General features: G+C 40.0%; 1 protein-coding gene across 2 annotated transcripts; it reads left to right on the top strand.

Annotated features, from left to right (window-relative positions):
• The first annotated feature begins 5,948 nt into the window (after positions 1-5,948).
• LOC142400691 (leptin receptor-like) lies at positions 5,949-16,455 on the top strand. 2 transcript variants are annotated; one of them, XM_075485794.1, is made up of 13 exons: positions 5,949-6,974; positions 7,104-7,209; positions 7,565-7,664; positions 8,635-8,849; positions 9,176-9,324; positions 9,934-10,087; positions 10,289-10,371; positions 10,870-11,083; positions 12,162-12,365; positions 12,476-12,559; positions 12,664-12,757; positions 13,125-13,200; positions 14,010-16,455. In XM_075485794.1, exons 1-13 carry the CDS (start codon positions 6,750-6,752, stop codon positions 14,832-14,834), a joined length of 2,529 nt encoding a protein of 842 aa, XP_075341909.1. In that variant the 5' UTR covers positions 5,949-6,749; the 3' UTR covers positions 14,835-16,455. The 2 variants fall into 2 exon arrangements, with proteins under 2 accessions (XP_075341909.1, XP_075341910.1); XM_075485795.1 differs by lacking the exons at positions 5,949-6,974; positions 7,104-7,209; positions 7,565-7,664 and adding an exon at positions 7,735-7,852.
• Positions 16,456-17,826: the final 1,371 nt, after the last annotated feature.

The following is a 17,826-nucleotide window of genomic DNA, read 5'->3' as shown; positions in this document are numbered from 1 at the left end:
TGATTAATTGTTAATAAAATACAGTAACTCTCCATTTCTCTCCTTTTTGAAACAGCGATTTAATAAAACAAATTATATTTTATTTTGCACATCAGTCTCCTCCCTTTTGTTAATTCTATCATTGAATATCCCTACCTGTGTAGTAGCCTTGGTGGGGTTACACAAAGTTACAGTTTCTTTGCCAAATACATAAGAAAATGATAACGCGATTGACAGTATGGGATGAGGCTATGGACGTGAGTTTCAGTAAGATGTAAATTGCAGGAGAAAAGGACCATAACATTAGCCCGATAGCAATAATAACTTGGTAGTACCCGAGGCAAAGTTACGTGTTTTCACAAGCATAGGATGAGGTTTTAGTCAGATGTCAATCGCGGGAATAAAGGACCATAATATTAGCGCGATAGCAGTAATAACTTAGTAACTGAGGCAAAGTTATGTGTTACCGAAATGTGGCTGTCTACATCGACATGAATTAAATGCACAAGTCGTTTTCACAGTAGGTGTTATATTGCATCCGAGTTACTGATGTTATGACAGTAGCTGCTAATTTTCTAACTAGCTACAGGTTAGCATAAGGCTAGACTAACTTCAAACTTAATTCATTTCTTAAGCGGTGTCAGGAGTTTTTGAGAGCATGGTATATTTTAATGCTATTATGACTTTATTTTTTGAAGTAATTGTTAACAAAAGTCAGAGAAAAAAATGACATTTACCTCACACAACACGGAGAAATCTGTCGCTTTCCAGTCCTTCCTTCTGACCTTAATCTCCCATCATTTCCTCCGTTTTTTGTCACGGGGGAAACGGTGTAGTTGTTTCCCCTGACCCGGTCTTACACTACAGCCATGTGCACTGCAGCTTGGCATTATATTGGCATAACAACTAATAATAATTTAGTAATGTATTTGAAGTGTTCTTATATAGCTCACTGTGATTATCGCTTTATGAACTAGGAATATAGAGGAGCCAACATGGCGTCCGCAAAACACGTGACCAGCTCAGAACCAATCAGCATAGCCGGAATGCAACAAGGACTCATGGGAGAGAAAATTTACCCCCAAAATGGGCTACAGATCTTTTTAATGCACTTGTAATGACGTTGTGATAACACCTGTGCACCTTACTCACCTCCCTTTTCCCTGCTGTGTATCATAGAGCGGTGTTGACCGCGGTACCGTCACTGTGAACGAGAGAGGGTGAGAGGGCTATAAATAGCGCTCGCAGCCGTTGACTTTATATGTGATTGGAGCTAGCTGTCTGTAGCACCTTGCAGATAGGTATCTCTGTGAATCTGACATGGAAAGTCCTCTGCAAATGTTCACAAAGCACTCAAAAAAAAAAAAAAGAAAACATGCATGTAGGGCTGTCCTAGTCAGTGCAAACTTGGATGTCTATCTTAGCTCAAATCACCATTTTCATCTTAGTCACTAGAAAATGCTGACATCTTTTTTAGCCTTTTTATTATTCTTATTTATTAACAAATAACAAGAAAACATACTTTATCATCCAAGTATCTTTCTTAATATCTTTTAATTACTGCTACGACTTAGCTTTGGCGAGCTAACTTAGCTAGCTAAGGAACCATAACGTTAGCCTGTTCAGGCCATGGTTAAGGCCATTGTGGGCGCTTTCCCACCATAGTCCTGTGATGGGCACAGCTCAATTCTGGGTGGATTTCTGCATGCCCGAGACTCGTGGTGTGAGCAGTATCGGAGCGGAACTGGAGGCATTTCATCAAAACTGGCTCCATGCTCCAACTATATTTTGCAGCTCCGCTCCGTTCACATGCTCTGATCAGCACACCATGCAGCCGTGCAGCCACAGTGAAGTACGCAACAGACCATAACATTAGCGCGATAGCAGTAATAACTTAGTAACTGAGGCAAAGTTATGTGTTACCGAAATGTGGCTGTCTACATCGACATGAATTAAATGCACAAGTCGTTTTCACAGTAGGTGTTATATTGCATCCGAGTTACTGTTGTTATGACAGTAGCTGCTAATTTTCTAACTAGCTACAGGTTAGCATAAGGCTAGGCTAACTTCAAACTTAATTCATTTCAGTGAATGTGAGCGCGTCTCCGTTTGTCTCCGTGTAGCCCTGTGATGGACTGGCGATCTGTTCCCTGCCTATGGACAGCCGGGATAGGCTCCAGCCCCCCCACAGTACAAGTTGTTGCCTGATACCTTTAGATCGCATTTACTTGTTGCAGCCATAAGGTGACAGAATATCACTACAAGTGAGAACAACAATATTCAGTGTTTTTTGTGCTTGCTTTTTCTCTTATATTCGCTTCCTTTTTTTCTATGATTTTTTAATAATGATCATCCAAACTAAATAAAATACAAATTATTATTATTAAGCAGTAATACTATATAAGTGTTCAAAGGTTGAAAAAAATAATAAAAACCTTGCTGTAGTGTAAGACCGGGTCAGGGGAAACAACTACACCGTTTCCCCGTGACAAAAAACGGAGGAAATGATGGGAGATTAAGGTCAGAAGGAAGGACTGGAAAGCACAGATTTCTCCGTGTTGTGTGAGGTAAATGTCATTTTTTCTCTGACTTTTGTTAACAATTACTTAAAAAAATAAAGTCATAATAGTATTAATATATATACCATGCTCTCAAAAACTCCTGACACCGCTTAAGAAATGAATTAAGTTTGAAGTTAGCCTAGCCTTATGCTAACCTGTAGCTAGTTAGAAAATTAGCAGCTACTGTCATAACATCAGTAACTCGGATGCAATATAACACCTACTGTGAAAACGACTTGTGCATTTAATTCATGTCGATGTAGACAGCCACATTTCGGTAACACATAACTTTGCCTCAGTTACTAAGTTATTACTGCTATCGGGCTAATATTATAGTCCTTTATTCCCGCGATTTACATTTTACTGAAACTCACGTCCATAGCCTCATCCCATACTGTCAATCGCGTTATCATTTTCTTATGTATTTGGCAAAGAAACTGTAACTTTGTGAAGAATTCAGTAGTTAGTCATGAACATTTTGGCTTCAAGATAAGGTGGGGAACAATAGTCTGTTAAGTGGGGGCGGGGGGGGGGGAAAGGGGGAAGAAGGGAGGAGGAAAGAAAGAAACACGAAGAAGAAAGCGGCTGATCCAAGAGTCGCGAGTTCGATCCCACCAGTCGCATATTATGTTTTAATGAAACGGCTCAAACTATAGTATTGTTTTAAAGTATGTATAATGTATATAAAGTATGTTTATTTCCTAAAGCACTTTCTGAGTGAAGTGACTGATAAATTGTTCCTAGTTTATGCATAAAATTATTACTAATATTTCAGAATCAATAGCAGCTCATATTTATTCACAGTAAAATATCATAGACCTTATCTGTTTTTAAAGAACCAAATATTTATTAGTCAATGTGGCAGGAAATGCCCATGAGTTTCCGGCTTGTTGAGATTATTTGCCAATCAGGTCTCACCATCCTGGTTATAAACGCTAGATGGTGATTCATGTTTTACGATTGAACTCGAGTGTTGAGTGCCATCCGCCCACGTACTGTTGAATCTCTGATAGATCGTCTCCCTCTGTGACCTCCCGTGTGTCTGGAACGTTCCCAGTAAGTTTGATTCTCACCTGTCATCAGTCTCTGTTGGATGTATTTTAAGCAGGTGGTTTAGCCTCAGGTAGATGCGCTCGTTTCCAAAGGTGGATAAGCCTCACGCTGCTGCTTGCTTGGATCACCGGCCTGATTGGTATGTAACATCCGCATCCCAGAACGTCCACTTACTGCAATCGTTTAGTAATACGTTTTATTTATGCCCAGAATTCTAGACTGGATCCAAATCCGGAGTAATTGGGACATACCACCGCTTGCCTGACTGCCGCTGTGGCTTAAACTGCAGGAACGCTGCTGCTTTGCCTGTAAATTTCATTTATGTGACCTGGATTTTAGGCAGCCACTGGTTGCGCGGCGCATATGGTGCCGGATCGATTCGTATCATTGTTTGATAACGGAGGACGCCGCTGATGTTTGTTTGAGTCATCGTTTATTTTACGTCTTGTGTTAAAACTGTAAATATATTGTTTAAATTTCCTTTTTTTACATAAACTTCTTTTTTTTTTTATTAATTCTGATTTCAGGCGCTGGAGAGCTTCCAGTGGTGGGGATCAGGGTCCTTTTGGTGGCGGAGTCTCCCTAGTGTGGTTGCATGTGTGGCACATTTGGGTTTGGGCTGCACCACCGCGTGATTGTGAGTGAGAGTGTGACATGTGTGCTGTGGTGTGATTTTTGAGATGTCTTCCTCCTAACCTGCCTCCCCCACTGGTAAGCCTTAGCATTATTATTACAGCCATTTCCTCATTGTTTTTAACTTGTTTTTAAACCATATCTGTTTTAATAAAATATTTTTCATATTGGAACACGTCTAATGCTTTGAGTAAAACGGACCTGAGTGTCTTTGATTTTTGGGGTTGCAACTGCAGCATCATATTACATTTTTGTTTAATTCATTTTTAGGTTTGTTCCCTGGGTGAAATTCCCAGGGTGGCGTTGTCGGGTTTTAACTGTCAGCTTATATTTCCAGTGAGCTCGGTTCGCCACATCAACAACAAAAAGAGTGAATTAAACAATTTTTAACCTAAAAAACCTAAAAACTGTGAACAATCTTAGCATTTACTTTACAAATTTACAAATTTTAAACAGTTGGACTTTGTACACAATTACAATAACAACAATCATGTAGTATCACCACTAAATAAAATAAATAACCCTCTGTGAAATAAATTAAAAGATTGAGAGGTCTGAAACAGCAGTAACTATACAATGAAAAAAAGTTTGTAAATGCTAAAAAGGTATAAATGAGTACACACTTGTGGCTTCTTTTTAATTTCTTCCAGCCACTGCTCTTTAGTTAGAGTTTCACTAGAGGGACAGTAAATTTGCCCTCTATATTGGCTGTGTCCTGTTGCAGCAATTCTGAACTGCCCGCATTTTTTGCACGTGTTGTGCAACACTTTGCGGGTCAGTTTCCGGGGTGCTCTATTAGGGTGAGTGGAGCCTGCTATGGGAGCCAGAGGAGGGACCAAAACAGGAGCCAGAGCAGGAGCCAGAGCAGGGACCAAAACAGGAGCCAGAGCAGGAGCCAGAGCAGGAGCCAGAGAAGGGACCAAAACAGGAGCCAGAGCAGGAGCCAGAGGAGGGACCAAAACAGGAGCCAGAGCAGGAGTCAGAGGTGGGACCAAAACAGGAGCCAGAGCAGGAGCCAGAGGAGGGACCAAAACAGGAGCCAGAGCAGGAGCCAGAGCAGGAGCCAGAGCAGGAGCCAGAGCAGGAGCATGTGGAGGAGTGGCAGAGAACGTCCAAAAACTCTGTGTCTGTAAAGTAGTGGGGACAACATGAACCTGAGGCCTTTTGGGTGGAGCAGGGAGAAGCTGCCGCTGTCCTGGTGGATTTGTATCATCTGTAAATGTTAGCTTTCTTTTTAATTTGGCCTGTCCCACAGTGTTAGGTGGTAAACTGTAAATATGTGTTGGTTCTGAATGTGGTATGGCATAATGGGGACGTATACTTTATTAATGTGAATTCCAGGTATGCCTGTGACACACGTGTCATTCGCCTGATGCGGGATCGGACTCAGGGCAACAGCTCTGCACGGCTGTTAAAACAGCTGAAAGAAAACCACGGGGAGGAATGGCTGGATAGGTTGGGGCACTATTTTGAAGAGTGCCCTAACTTTGTTAATTGGCCCAGCCTGTTCCCAGTTGTGTGCCAGGAGCCCCCAGAGCCCGCTGACGTCCCCACTGCTCGCTGGCTGCTGTCTGTGTATGGCAGAGACATCCTGTCACGCATAGACCACATCAAGGCCAGGAAGGCCATATTTGCATTTCTTTATTGTTTCTGAGTTTTAATTTCTAGTTCCTTTGAAGTCTTTAAACACTTGATGTAAAACTCGTGGATTTATAGTTAATTTATTGGTGGAATTATTGTAATGTATGTTGAAACAATAGGATAACATCAGATGGGAGTGGGTTCCCTGTTATATTTGAAGAAAAAAGATCAATCAAAACCTGAACTTCATAACATGATTATAGAAATATATCCTGGCATAAATAAAGGTTATTTCTGAGGGCCTCATAAAAAGTAAGAAGTGAGAAATTACAGCAAAGTGCTATGTGTGGAGAAAGGATGATATAGTATTCCAGCATAAGAACCTTATCCCATGTGTGAAACATTTTGGTGAGACTAAAGCTTTGGGCCTACTGTGTATCTATGAAAGATACTGGACCCCTGGATCTAAACATCTCTGTACCTTTAACTGAACATTTGCAATGCTCAGCAGCTGAGAGTTGTCTTAACTCAAATGAGTTTCACAACTTCTTTAAAGTGCCAGTTGGAAATTCTCCAAAAACTGAAAAAAAAATAGATTAAGGACTTTGGGGATGTGAAGTTCTAGCTGTCAGAAAAGAAGAAAACAAGAATAACACACCGCACCCTTTACACAGAAGTACCCGCACATGTTTCTGTTCTGCCAGTATTAGCAGAACAGTGAGCTCTCTTCAGATGATAGTTGACTGCATGATATTCTACACCATCTGACAGAGAAAACACTTTATTTTTATTCCATTGAGGTTTCTAGTTTTTTTTTTGGTGAAAATCTAAATGGAAACTAGGTGAAATATAATGAGTCAGGTCTTACTTTTCATCTCTTATATTTCTTCTGACATTTATCCAGCTTCTTTTCAAAACATGTCTTGATTGCTGGAAACCAAAATGAGGAGGAGATATGCTGGTCCTTACAGAAAGAAACATTTGTATATTTATTTTCTGTGTGCAGCCGTGAGCTACATCCCTGAAACAGCTGTGGCACTACCAGGGGAATATGTAACAGTGTATTGTGTGTTCAACGACCACAGCAGCAACGCCAGCATGGCCATGTGGACGCTCAACCTCCACCAGCCACTTAATCACAGTCAGTACTACCCAGTCAACCAATGGGTAAGAAAAAATAATGTGTTTTTCTGATAACCAGTAAGCTCAATGACTCTCCTGTGATTTAATTATTTTTTGTAAAAAGCAGCTCATGTAAATATATATATATTTTATTCACTATTTTACCTATAACAGGTCAGCAAGATTACAGTGCGTGCTCCAGAGACTGGAATATACGACCTGCTGACATGCGCACCGGAGTTGACCTTTCCTTATCCTTACAGCAAGATCTATGTGGAAGGTGAGTTTTGTTGCACAAATAAAATCAAAACTGAATAGCATTCAGTTAATGACTAATACAGCTACAATTTACTCAACTCAACTCAACTTTATCTATAAAGCCTTTTAACACAGCTGTGGCTGAAACAAAGTGCTGTACAGCACGAAATACAAGGCATAAAACACATTTAGAAGAAAGGAATGCATAGTTTATTTTCAGTGGCTGGAAGCCAATTCTCTCTGCAAGCAAACAAAAAAGGAAATAAGGTGGGAACATGTCACAACTCAACAATGGGAGCCAAAATCATCCGAGGCAACCTTTGGTGAAGTATGTTTCATCACTGCTAATTGTAACTACTTTTCGCTCTGTTTTTCAGGGGCTTTCATTGATATAAAGTGCACAACCAGTGGGGACATCGATGCTATGGTTTGCAAGTGGAGCAACAAAGAGAGGATTAAACTCAAATTTCAATCCAAGTAAAGCAGCATTTTCAACTTTCTCTGTAGTGAAGTGTTTTTTTATGTGTAGGCATGCAGTGTTGTTTATGAAACCCTTTGCAAACATTAAGGACTTAATGTGCTGAAAACATGGAAATGCCTGAACACGGAGCACCGGACACATCCTGGAAATACTACAAATCCTGTGCAATCCTGTGCTTCCTGAGGTGATACCAGGACATTTTCATTTAGCAGTTCACCTTATGTCACCGTTATCAGCGTGTCTGACCTCAAGAAAAACAACAAGAAAGAATATATGAATTTGGCCTACATTCTGCTGTCTGGACATAAGAGGAAATGTTTTAACCCTTAACCCTTGATAAATGATTCTAAATTGGTAAACGAAAGGGTTTGTTGCTGTTATTTAGACTGTGCCTGAAAGTCTCCACTTAGTAGTAAATGGAAATGTGTTATACGCTTCATATGTCTTTGTGTTTGTTATTTTTTAGGCTAATGGCAGCTAAAAAGAGACAATTTATCGTGTCTTACTGTAGCTTTCACCATTTTGATGCTATTGTTTTGGTAAAATCTGCCCACCAACAAAGACAGATGGACAGCGTACTAAAGAGGTGCTTTGTGATAGTCTGTTTAGTCTATTTTCCTACAATTCATCTGTCCAGGACCACATTTTACTGTGATGCACTTGCACACACATAAGAGCTTTGTCACTCCAGCTGGTAACAATTGTGTTACAAATTTAAGAAGCAAAGAAGTAAGGAGTTTCTGTTGCTAAGCAGTCATCCTAGAATCACTCCTGAAGAAGCACACTAACATTTTGGTGCTAAAGTGAGACTTAAGTTGAAATAAATGAGAATTATCTTTTAATTTTTGCTTGTGGGCATCTGATGCTATGTCTCATCTACAGCGGTTTTAATCCCACTGGTGGGGAGAAGACATAAGACCAAGAATAACATGACTTGTCTTATTTTTTGTAATTTATTCTTGGCAGGTGGGCTGTCATGCCATGCAAGGAAATGAAGGAAAGGGAGAGAGCTGGTGAGAATGTTGGGGTGATGGGACCTCCTTGCATGGAGGTCAGATCCACTCAGAAAACCTGCACCATCCAGCCTCTGAATCTAGCCTGCTACAAACTGTGGTTGGAGATGCCATCTGCATTGGGTCTCATCACATCCAAACCTCTCTTCCTGTCACCTTTAGATCATGGTGAGCGTGATGTGGGGAGCACATCTTTAGAAGTATTGCAGAAGTCATTATTAGTTCATATGCACTGGGTCCCTTGGGTGCATTTAAAAATTTTGGCTATTTGAGAAATATCGATCTCCTTCTGTTAGTTAAGATCAATTTTCCACGTTAAGTATTTGCAGTAAAAGAGACAAGTCATTTGACTTTATGACTGAATTGAGAAATATTTTCTTTTATATTAGCTCCAAACATGTTCATTGGATGTTCTACAGCAACTGTGATACTGTCCTACATATTGTAGATACTCAAACCTGAAACCCTATGCTTTTCCTTGCTCCCCAATACAGTGAAACCTCACACACCTACGAACGTTAGGGCGCTGAGCAAGAGCAGTGGAGTCATGAAGGTAACTTGGAAGCATCCACCTCTGCCGGTCCAGGGCGTCCAGTGTGAGTTTCGGTACTGCTTGTCATCCAATGAGAGAGATGTGTGGAAGGTGAGTTTGTCACAATGATTAACCATCAAAGGCTTTTACTGAAATTTTGGCCAGGTGGCAGTATGGACTGCTTGCCGCTCTCCAGAATGAATTATTCTCCACCCAGTATAGATTTGAAATGAAATATTTTGTAATTGCAAAACGGAACGCTCATTTATTGTTGCTCATTTGAACACGACTCAAACTGATCTTTCCAAAATGTTTTTCTTTTTTTTTTAGATATGTAATTACACTATAGGGATCAAGAATTGCTCAATTCCATTTTCAACGTTCCTGTTGAAGCTGAACAAAAGGAACAAACATAATGACTGAGCTTCAGATAGCTTTAATTACAATAGACTTCAGATTATACTTTTTTTTTGTCTCCCTGCCGAAGTAGAGGCATAAGAATGCTGTTGCTTGTCTGCAAGCTTACACAAACTAACCAGCAAAATTTCATAAAATGTGCATAGTGGGCAATGGAATATCGCAAAACATTTTGGCTTTGATCCAAATCATACCAGTCATCTATTCAAAAGTGCTAAAGATGTATTGTCCCCATGCCAATCTTACTTCTATTTGTGATATTTGTCATTTTTAAAATGATCTCTAAAAACGTTGTATCTGCAGGTCCAGAGTTCAGTGCGGGATCCTTGGGGAGAAGTTGTGATACCAGACATATGCCAGGAGTACATGGTTCAAGTACGCTGCAAGCACATCAGTGGGAAAGGCTACTGGAGTGATTGGAGTAAATTTGTAAAGTCCACACCTCTTAACAGCAAAGGTAAGGACATTTCATTCCCAATCTAAACTTCAAAAAGCATTCACTTTGACAGATGCAGTTTCATTTGAATGTAAAAAGTCACATCACAACTTTACATATCTGCTCTAGCGGAAAAAGGTACACATAAATACCATAATCTTATTTTAAGGGTATAAACGGAGGGCAAAAATCTATTTAATGTTCAATGATTGGTCTCCTCAGCTCCTGAACGTGGTCCTGATTTCTGGAGAATCCGTCAAGATGACCCAGACAGAAGAAAGTCTAATGTCATTCTGCTATTTGAGGTACACAAAGAAACATTTTATGGCAAATTATAAAAGACGGAGCTTGGATTTTTCAGCCTGGTCTCTATTTTCACATGTATTTTGGAGGAAATTATTGGTAATTGCAAAAATCTTTGTCATTTGATCCAGATTAAGTTAACAGCAATCACTATTCATTTCATTTGAATGGCAACCGCAGAGTAGTTGCAATCTGATTAGTAAGCTTGCCAGTTATGATTACAAACAGCTTTACTTTTCTTCATTCAGTTTCCCTGTTATGTCACATTGCAGCTGTTTACTTGTTGCTGGTCATTCTTTACACCAAACCAGGACTCAGGTTGACTTTTCTTAAATTTGAATAGAAAATGAACTGATTAACTAGTATCTGTGTAGCCGAACTTGATATATCTTATCCCTCCATGTTGTGCTTTAAATCTTTGTTTATATTCAGCTTAAAATGGCATTGCCCAGCCGTCTAAAGTTGGTGAGCTTTGAAGATAGCAATGCTTTTTTTCCTAGGATTTCAGAGTATCTGGTGACTCCTACTGTGTGGATGGATTTATAATCCTGCGCCAGGCCTTGAATGGATCTGTGAAGAGGATAAAGACCGATCTGGTGTCCTCCTACAGCTTTGAGTGGGATCAGGACTTCCAGACTGTGACCGTGGAGGCCTTCAATAGCATTGGCAGCTCCATTAACAACATAAACATGACGCTGGAGAAACAACCTAAACGTGAGTGAGGAATCGTACAGAAGGTTTGATCAATCACAAAGGAAGGTTGACATGTTTTTGTATGAAATACATGGAAATCTGCCCTCACCACTGTGGTCTGGAGCTGTAGGTTCTATGTTGCGGCGTCAGAATTATGCTCAAATATGAATATTTGCTTTTAGAGCAACAAACGTGTACTTGACTTGTTTTTGTTAATTGGCCACAAACGTTTACTCTTCCCTGCTTTACAACACATTGCAGAAGAATATGTGGGAAAAATGGCCACTGAAGTGTATGTTTGAGATAAATTTTTTTTGTCTGTACTTGGTCAGATAAATCTATCTTTGATAATTGGCTATGTTAAACCATTGATATAAAAAAGCCCACTCTCAATCATGATCATGTAGCAGATTACATGTTGAGATCTATCCTTGCAGAAAAATAGTTTGTATGAAGAGTTTCAGTCTGGAATTGGAGCACATTGCACTGAAATTACAGTAGCTAAAATGACAAATTACTTCTTTATTGCTTCCAACAGAGGACTTTGCTGGTTCTTTTTTTTTTTTATCTCAGTGCGGCCTTTGACACAATCAGTCATGAATTTGGATGAAACTGGGTTATTAATGTTGGCTGAAATCTTTTTTTAATATTTAGCTATGCAGTTATCTAAATAGTATTATTTTGGTTATTGAGTGCCGTTGTTCTAAACCTTGGGAGTTTCTTTTTTTTGTCCAAAATTTGTTTTTGATTTACATATTGAACAAGTCTCTCCATCAGCCACTTTGATTTGCAGAAAATTACCGAAATCAGAAGTGTCCAATCCCAAAGTGCTGCTATAGATGTTGATTTGAAATTTCCAGCCCTGCACATGCAGATTTATCTGTAGGTATCAATGAATAAAATACGTTATATACAAAGTTATATGTTTATCAGTTGTTTAGTTTTAGATGCTGACAGGCTGAAAGCAAATGGAGAAGAAGCCTGGATAAATTGTATGTAATAAAATATCACCAGATCGGTTTCCCCTAAACTTGTCATGTGTGCGCCAACTGGAAGCATGAGATTTACCCGACAGTATTGTTTCTTTTCTGCACTGCAGGACCCTGTATGCATTGGTTCCATGTGTTGGCTATAAACAGCACCTGTGTGTCTCTGTCATGGAGCTTGTTGGACAGCAGCTCTATCCCTCTGTTCATGGTGGTCCAGTGGTCCTCACAAAGGCAGCAGGGCCCTGAGGACCCTGGCCTGAGTGAACAAAAGTGGGTCAGACTGCCCTACACTGATCGCCCTGTCTATTTACAAGGTAAAACATTTTCTGCGCTGTCTTTGTGATTATTTTCTTTTCCCTTTTCACTGTTTATAGTAAGTGGTATCAGCCAAAATGACCTTCAGCCATTTTGATGATAATTTCAGGAGATTTTTATGGCTATGAGGATTTTGTCTTCTACTTGTATCCCGTGTTTGCTGATGGGGAAGGGGAGCCGATGTCCACTTCAGGTGTGCTTTCTGTTCAGATTTCCATTAATATCTCACGCAACACCAAACGCCAGCACTTTCATTGTATCATTAGATGTCTAATGTGTTCTCTCTCCTCGTTACAGCAACCAGACGAGACCCTGAAGCCTACATTATACCATTGTTCATCTTTATACTTTGTGGGGTCCTATTTTTCAGCCTGGTTATCATGCAAAAAAAGTAAGAGACTATTCTGTCTGAAAAATGACTGCTTGTGTTTTAACATGCAGATTTTTGCAGGTTTTGATCCATGTATACCTTTGTTTCTGGTGTAAATTGAAGGGATCCAATGTGAAAACAATTAGCCTTGCATGCAAACACCTGTAAGAAATGATAAATGGGGTTAATCACTAGGTTGCAGTATAATTCAGGACACAGTGACACTGATAATGAAAAATTAGAACTGTGACATTTAACAGCTCATGAGGGTGTAATTAGAATTGATACTAGTCGATAGGAGGGGGAGGAATCATGCAACAGAAAGGAAGGAGAGAAGAGTGCTTCGATTGAGTGTTCATCCTGAATGTGTGCTATGTTTAATTTCCAGAATGAAAAAGTTAGTGTTGAAGAATGTTCCCAATCCAAAGAAATGCTCATGGGCTGAAGGTCTTAACTTCAAAAAGGTAAAACAACTTAATATGAAACTCAATGCTTGCTATTGGATGAGATGGAAATCTATAGAATGTCTAGATAGCCAGACTGAATCTGATCCTGGTCAATTAATCTGCCTTCAGCTACTCTAAAAGGTCACTAATTCATTATGGTGCCACATTAACGGCAGCTTGTTGCCGCAGCTCTTGACATATTTTCTCTTTTTCCAAAAGCTTTATCCTACAAAAAACCCCAGATTTAAAAAAATATATATATTATTGGATTTAAATAAATTGATTTAATTAGATAGTTCAGTCTTTACCTCAAGCTAAGCCGACCAACCTCATAACATTTTACCAGGAAACATGAAACAATAAACACACTTCTCAAATTTTTAAGCTGTTTTCTTCTATGCACCACCACATGCCTTTGACCAATGTTCTGTTTTATAACAGACTTGTTTTTATCATGGAGCACTGTTGTAGATACAGTAGGTTAAGCATTTTATTACATGTTGTTTTTCAATGTTTTTTTTTTTATCACCTACTTTGAAGGCACAGCATAATCAAGTTTATTGAAGCACATTTACATCACAACAGCACTGTATGAGGTAGTTATTTCCACATAGTTACAGAAAACATGCGATTCATTTCTCTTGTTAATATTAAATAAAAGTTAGAGACAGTAACATACTAGGCTTTACCAAAATCTTTGTAACATCAGGGACAGTCTGTGGCATGCTGGTTCAGCTTGTTCCAGAACTCCAGCCATAAATGCCAAATATAAGTGTCAGTAATTCTGATGTACTGTCGTTACTGAAATGCAGTTGTTGTCTTTCCAGGTGGACACCTTTGAGCACTCTTTCCAACCTTTGAAAGGTCTGCAAGCTTTGCCACTGCTGCTGCCCTCTGAGAAGATTTCCAAAATCATCATCGTTGATAAAACTCAGACGGAGGACCTGATGGAAAGTGGAAGACTCCTCAGTAAAACTCCCTCCATAGCCATTAATCTGGATGCATTAATTACCTCAACCCCGAATATAAATGAAATACAACCAGTTGATCCCATAGTGGGCCTGCATCAAAGTGGCACTGACACTTCTACCCAGTCTTCAGTCACATATTCCAAAGTGCTTCTCTCTGATCCAAAGCAGGACCAACAGCCCATTCATCTCCATTACAAGGATGATAGTGGCGGTTACTCCAATGATGAAGGACATTTGTCTGCCAACAACTTGGACATTTCTGTATCTTTCTCCAGTGGAGTGAGGGGGCCAGACAGTTGTTATAGTGTGGAGATAGACAAGTCAAGGCGCTCCTGCTCCTACAACTCTGCGGAGGACATTTCTGAAACATCAGAGGAAGAAGTTAAAGGAGATGTGAAGCAAGAGAAAGATTTGTTTTACCCAGCAATGGAATATCCAGCAGAAAATGAGGAGGGAGAGGAAGAGGAGCAGAGTGATCATTGTGCAAAAAGTGAGCTTCTTAAAAATGCTGTTTTGAACAGAGAGGACTGTTCTGTGGAGTCACATCTTCTTGTCAGCCCAGAGGGCTTAAGTGAGCTGTCCAGCGAGCTGCTGTTGGATTCAACGTGTGGCTTATCCCCGCTGTACCTGCCTCAGTACAGAACTGCTCCACCCACAGGGATACTCACAGCTCAAACGTAAAACAGCAAACCCCATCTCTGACATAAACCTGCATCATTGAACACTCTACATTGTGAACTACATCATGTTTACGTATTTAACAAAGTGGATCTTCTTTCTTTACTGGTCTTTAAATCCCTGATTCCACTGTGCCAAACTGCTGTTCTGTATAATTACTGTTACAGTTACATTTTCTGAGAAAAATCATAACTCATGCAAATCACCAAAGAGGTGGTACAAGGAGCATCTTGGTATTCAAGAACAATCAAAAGGGCCCTGGTAGCCTTTACTTGAAAGTTTATCAGGAATTTGGGCAGAAAAAGAACAGCGGATGACATTCAGCAAACTGCCTCAGTCTCAGTTCAAACTTTGACAACCTACAGCCTCCAGCTTATTTATAGCTGAGCTACCTGGCACCCTGACACAGAGAAGGTTGACATGTGGTAGTATCAGATATCCTGCGGTTAAAATAATCGGCCAATTTAATAATTGGTCCCCTTACATGTAGATGTTTGGATTGAAAGAACTCCGTCTCCACTATAGATCATTTGCTCCAACTACGAGGCTTGAAAAGTCTTTTTTTGTCCTCCAGCTGAATTATTTCTGTTGCATTTAAGTAAAAGATGAAAGCGCTTCAAAGAGAATAGAGTTATGCACAGAAAGTGATGGATAAAGCCAATAATTTGGACTTCTTCAAAGCACGTTTGGCTCTGAGATGGAGATCAAACTTGGATGTCTCCTTAATGCCTTTCATTTAAAGACACTTAATTCACTGCATTCATGGGCAGCTTGTGCGTGAATGTCTGCGTGGACTCATGCACCCACTTACTCAAGGAAACCTTTTTGTATTTTGTGCTGTAATGTATTTGTAACTTTGTTGTTGTCACCATGAAAGCCGGGTTGACTCACAAATCGGACTTATGAGCAGATTGGGTTCAGGGAGATTTGAGTAAAGGCGAGGTTTATTAAAAGGTTGGTGCAGCGATGAGCCCATGAGTGGATCCAGGTGAACAGGTAACTCTGAGAGGAGAGGGAGATCGTTAGCGTGAGCCGGAGACAGGGTCATTTGTGCAATTTGTGTTTTTCCTTACTGGATTAAAGAGGCTTTCCAGAACAGAGGGGAGGGTGCTGGCTGTGGTGAAGAAGGTACTGAGTCAACGGTGGGGCGAGCAGGTAAGTGTCTCGGAATCCCCGATGGAGAGCTAAATCCTTTAGCATGGAAATCCAGAATGCACTGAACAGAGCAGCAGACACTAGGAGCACAAGAGAACCACTTATGTACATTGAGGTTTTTACTTGTGGAAAAAAGGGGCAGAAGTCAGCCACTGTCGCAGTTACAACAATCCAGCCAAGAGTGGTTGCTCCTGCAGATCCTTATGAAGGCATGTTGATGAGCGCAGATGGAAAGCAGGTGCAGGAGCTGAACCAGACTCCTCCCTAGGCTTCCTGGAAAACCTGCTCAACCCCACCTAAGACCCAGAAACCAAACAAACACCACAGCCAAGCATACTCATGACAGTTGTGTATGTGTAAAATGGGATATCTATTTTTGTCTGGGCCTTGTAAATGAGAGATGCTGTTTCCTGTAGATAAAAGACAAGAGCTTGTTTATTTTAATGATGAAAACTATTGTAAATATACATCACATGATTAAAAGAAATTGTTCTATAAAGATATCTTGTGTCTATTTTTTTCCATTGTGATAATAAAGTATTTATTGTGAGCATGTGTTGTTTGTTTATTAATATTTGTGGATTGTTACTGGTTATGTGACATTTAACCAAAAAGTTTTTAGTTTTTTTTTTTTTAATCACAAGTTTAAAATGCATTAAGACCAAGCTCCACAAATAACTTTTTGGACAGTGACCCAATTCTGTTTAGTTGTGAATTTTATTTTTTTTTCAACCTTTGAACACTTATATAGTATTACTGCTTAATAATAATAATTTGTATTTTATTTAGTGAGGATGATCATTATTATAAATCATAGAAAAAAAGGAAGCGATATAAGAGAAAAAGCAAGCACAAAAAAACACTGAATATTGTTGTTCTCACTTGTAGTGATATTCTGTCACCTTATGGCTGCAACAAGTAAATGCGATCTAAAGGTATCAGGCAACAACTTGTACTGTGGGGGGGCTGGAGCCTATCCCGGCTGTCCACAGGCAGGGGACAGATCGCCAGTCCATCACAGGGCTACACGGAGACAAACGGACACGGAGACGCGCTCACATTCACTGAAATGAATTAAGTTTGAAGTTAGCCTAGCCTTATGCTAACCTGTAGCTAGTTAGAAAATTAGCAGCTACTGTCATAACAACAGTAACTCGGATGCAATATAACACCTACTGTGAAAACGACTTGTGCATTTAATTCATGTCGATGTAGACAGCCACATTTCGGTAACACATAACTTTGCCTCAGTTACTAAGTTATTACTGCTATCGCGCTAATGTAATGGTCTGTTGCGTACTTCACTGTGGCTGCACGGCTGCATGGTGTGCTGATCAGAGCATGTGAACGGAGCGGAGCTGCAAAATATAGTTGGAGCATGGAGCCAGTTTTGATGAAATGCCTCCAGTTCCGCTCCGATACTGCTCACACCACGAGTCTCGGGCATGCAGAAATCCACCCAGAATTGAGCTGTGCTCATCACAGGACTATGGTGGGAAAGCGCCCACAATGGCCTTAACCATGGCCTGAACAGGCTAACGTTATGGTTCCTTAGCTAGCTAAGTTTAGCTCGCCAAAGCTAAGTCGTAGCAGTGATTAAAAGATATTAAGAAAGATACTTGGATGATAAAGTATGTTTTCTTGTTATTTGTTAATTAATAAGAACAAGAAAAAGGCTAAAAAAGACGTGAGCATTTTCCAGTGAATAAAATGAAAATTGTGATCAGAGCTGCGGCTGGTTGACTGTTAGCTCTTCCGGCAGCAGCTAACACCTGTCAAGCACCGCCTGTCCCTCACAAGATAGACATCTGAGTTTGCACTGACTTATGGTGGACCTACA

The sequence above is a fragment of the Odontesthes bonariensis genome, chromosome 15 (genome assembly GCF_027942865.1).
Source record: "Odontesthes bonariensis isolate fOdoBon6 chromosome 15, fOdoBon6.hap1, whole genome shotgun sequence".
Classification (NCBI taxonomy): domain Eukaryota; kingdom Metazoa; phylum Chordata; class Actinopteri; order Atheriniformes; family Atherinopsidae; genus Odontesthes; species Odontesthes bonariensis.
The sequence above is the reverse complement of the archived record's forward strand: the minus strand, read 5'-3'. Positions and strand labels throughout refer to the sequence as shown.

Excerpts from the sequence above, each read along its gene's own strand:
- LOC142400691 (XM_075485794.1), top strand. The coding sequence starts at position 6,750 with ATGAGGAGGAGATATGCTGGTCCTTACAGAAAGAAACATTTGTATATT. Across the intron at positions 10,372-10,869 it reads ATGTCATTCTGCTATTTGAG|GATTTCAGAGTATCTGGTGA; the intron begins GTACACAAAGAA and ends TTTTTTTCCTAG. Across the intron at positions 12,758-13,124 it reads CTGGTTATCATGCAAAAAAA|AATGAAAAAGTTAGTGTTGA; the intron begins GTAAGAGACTAT and ends TTTAATTTCCAG.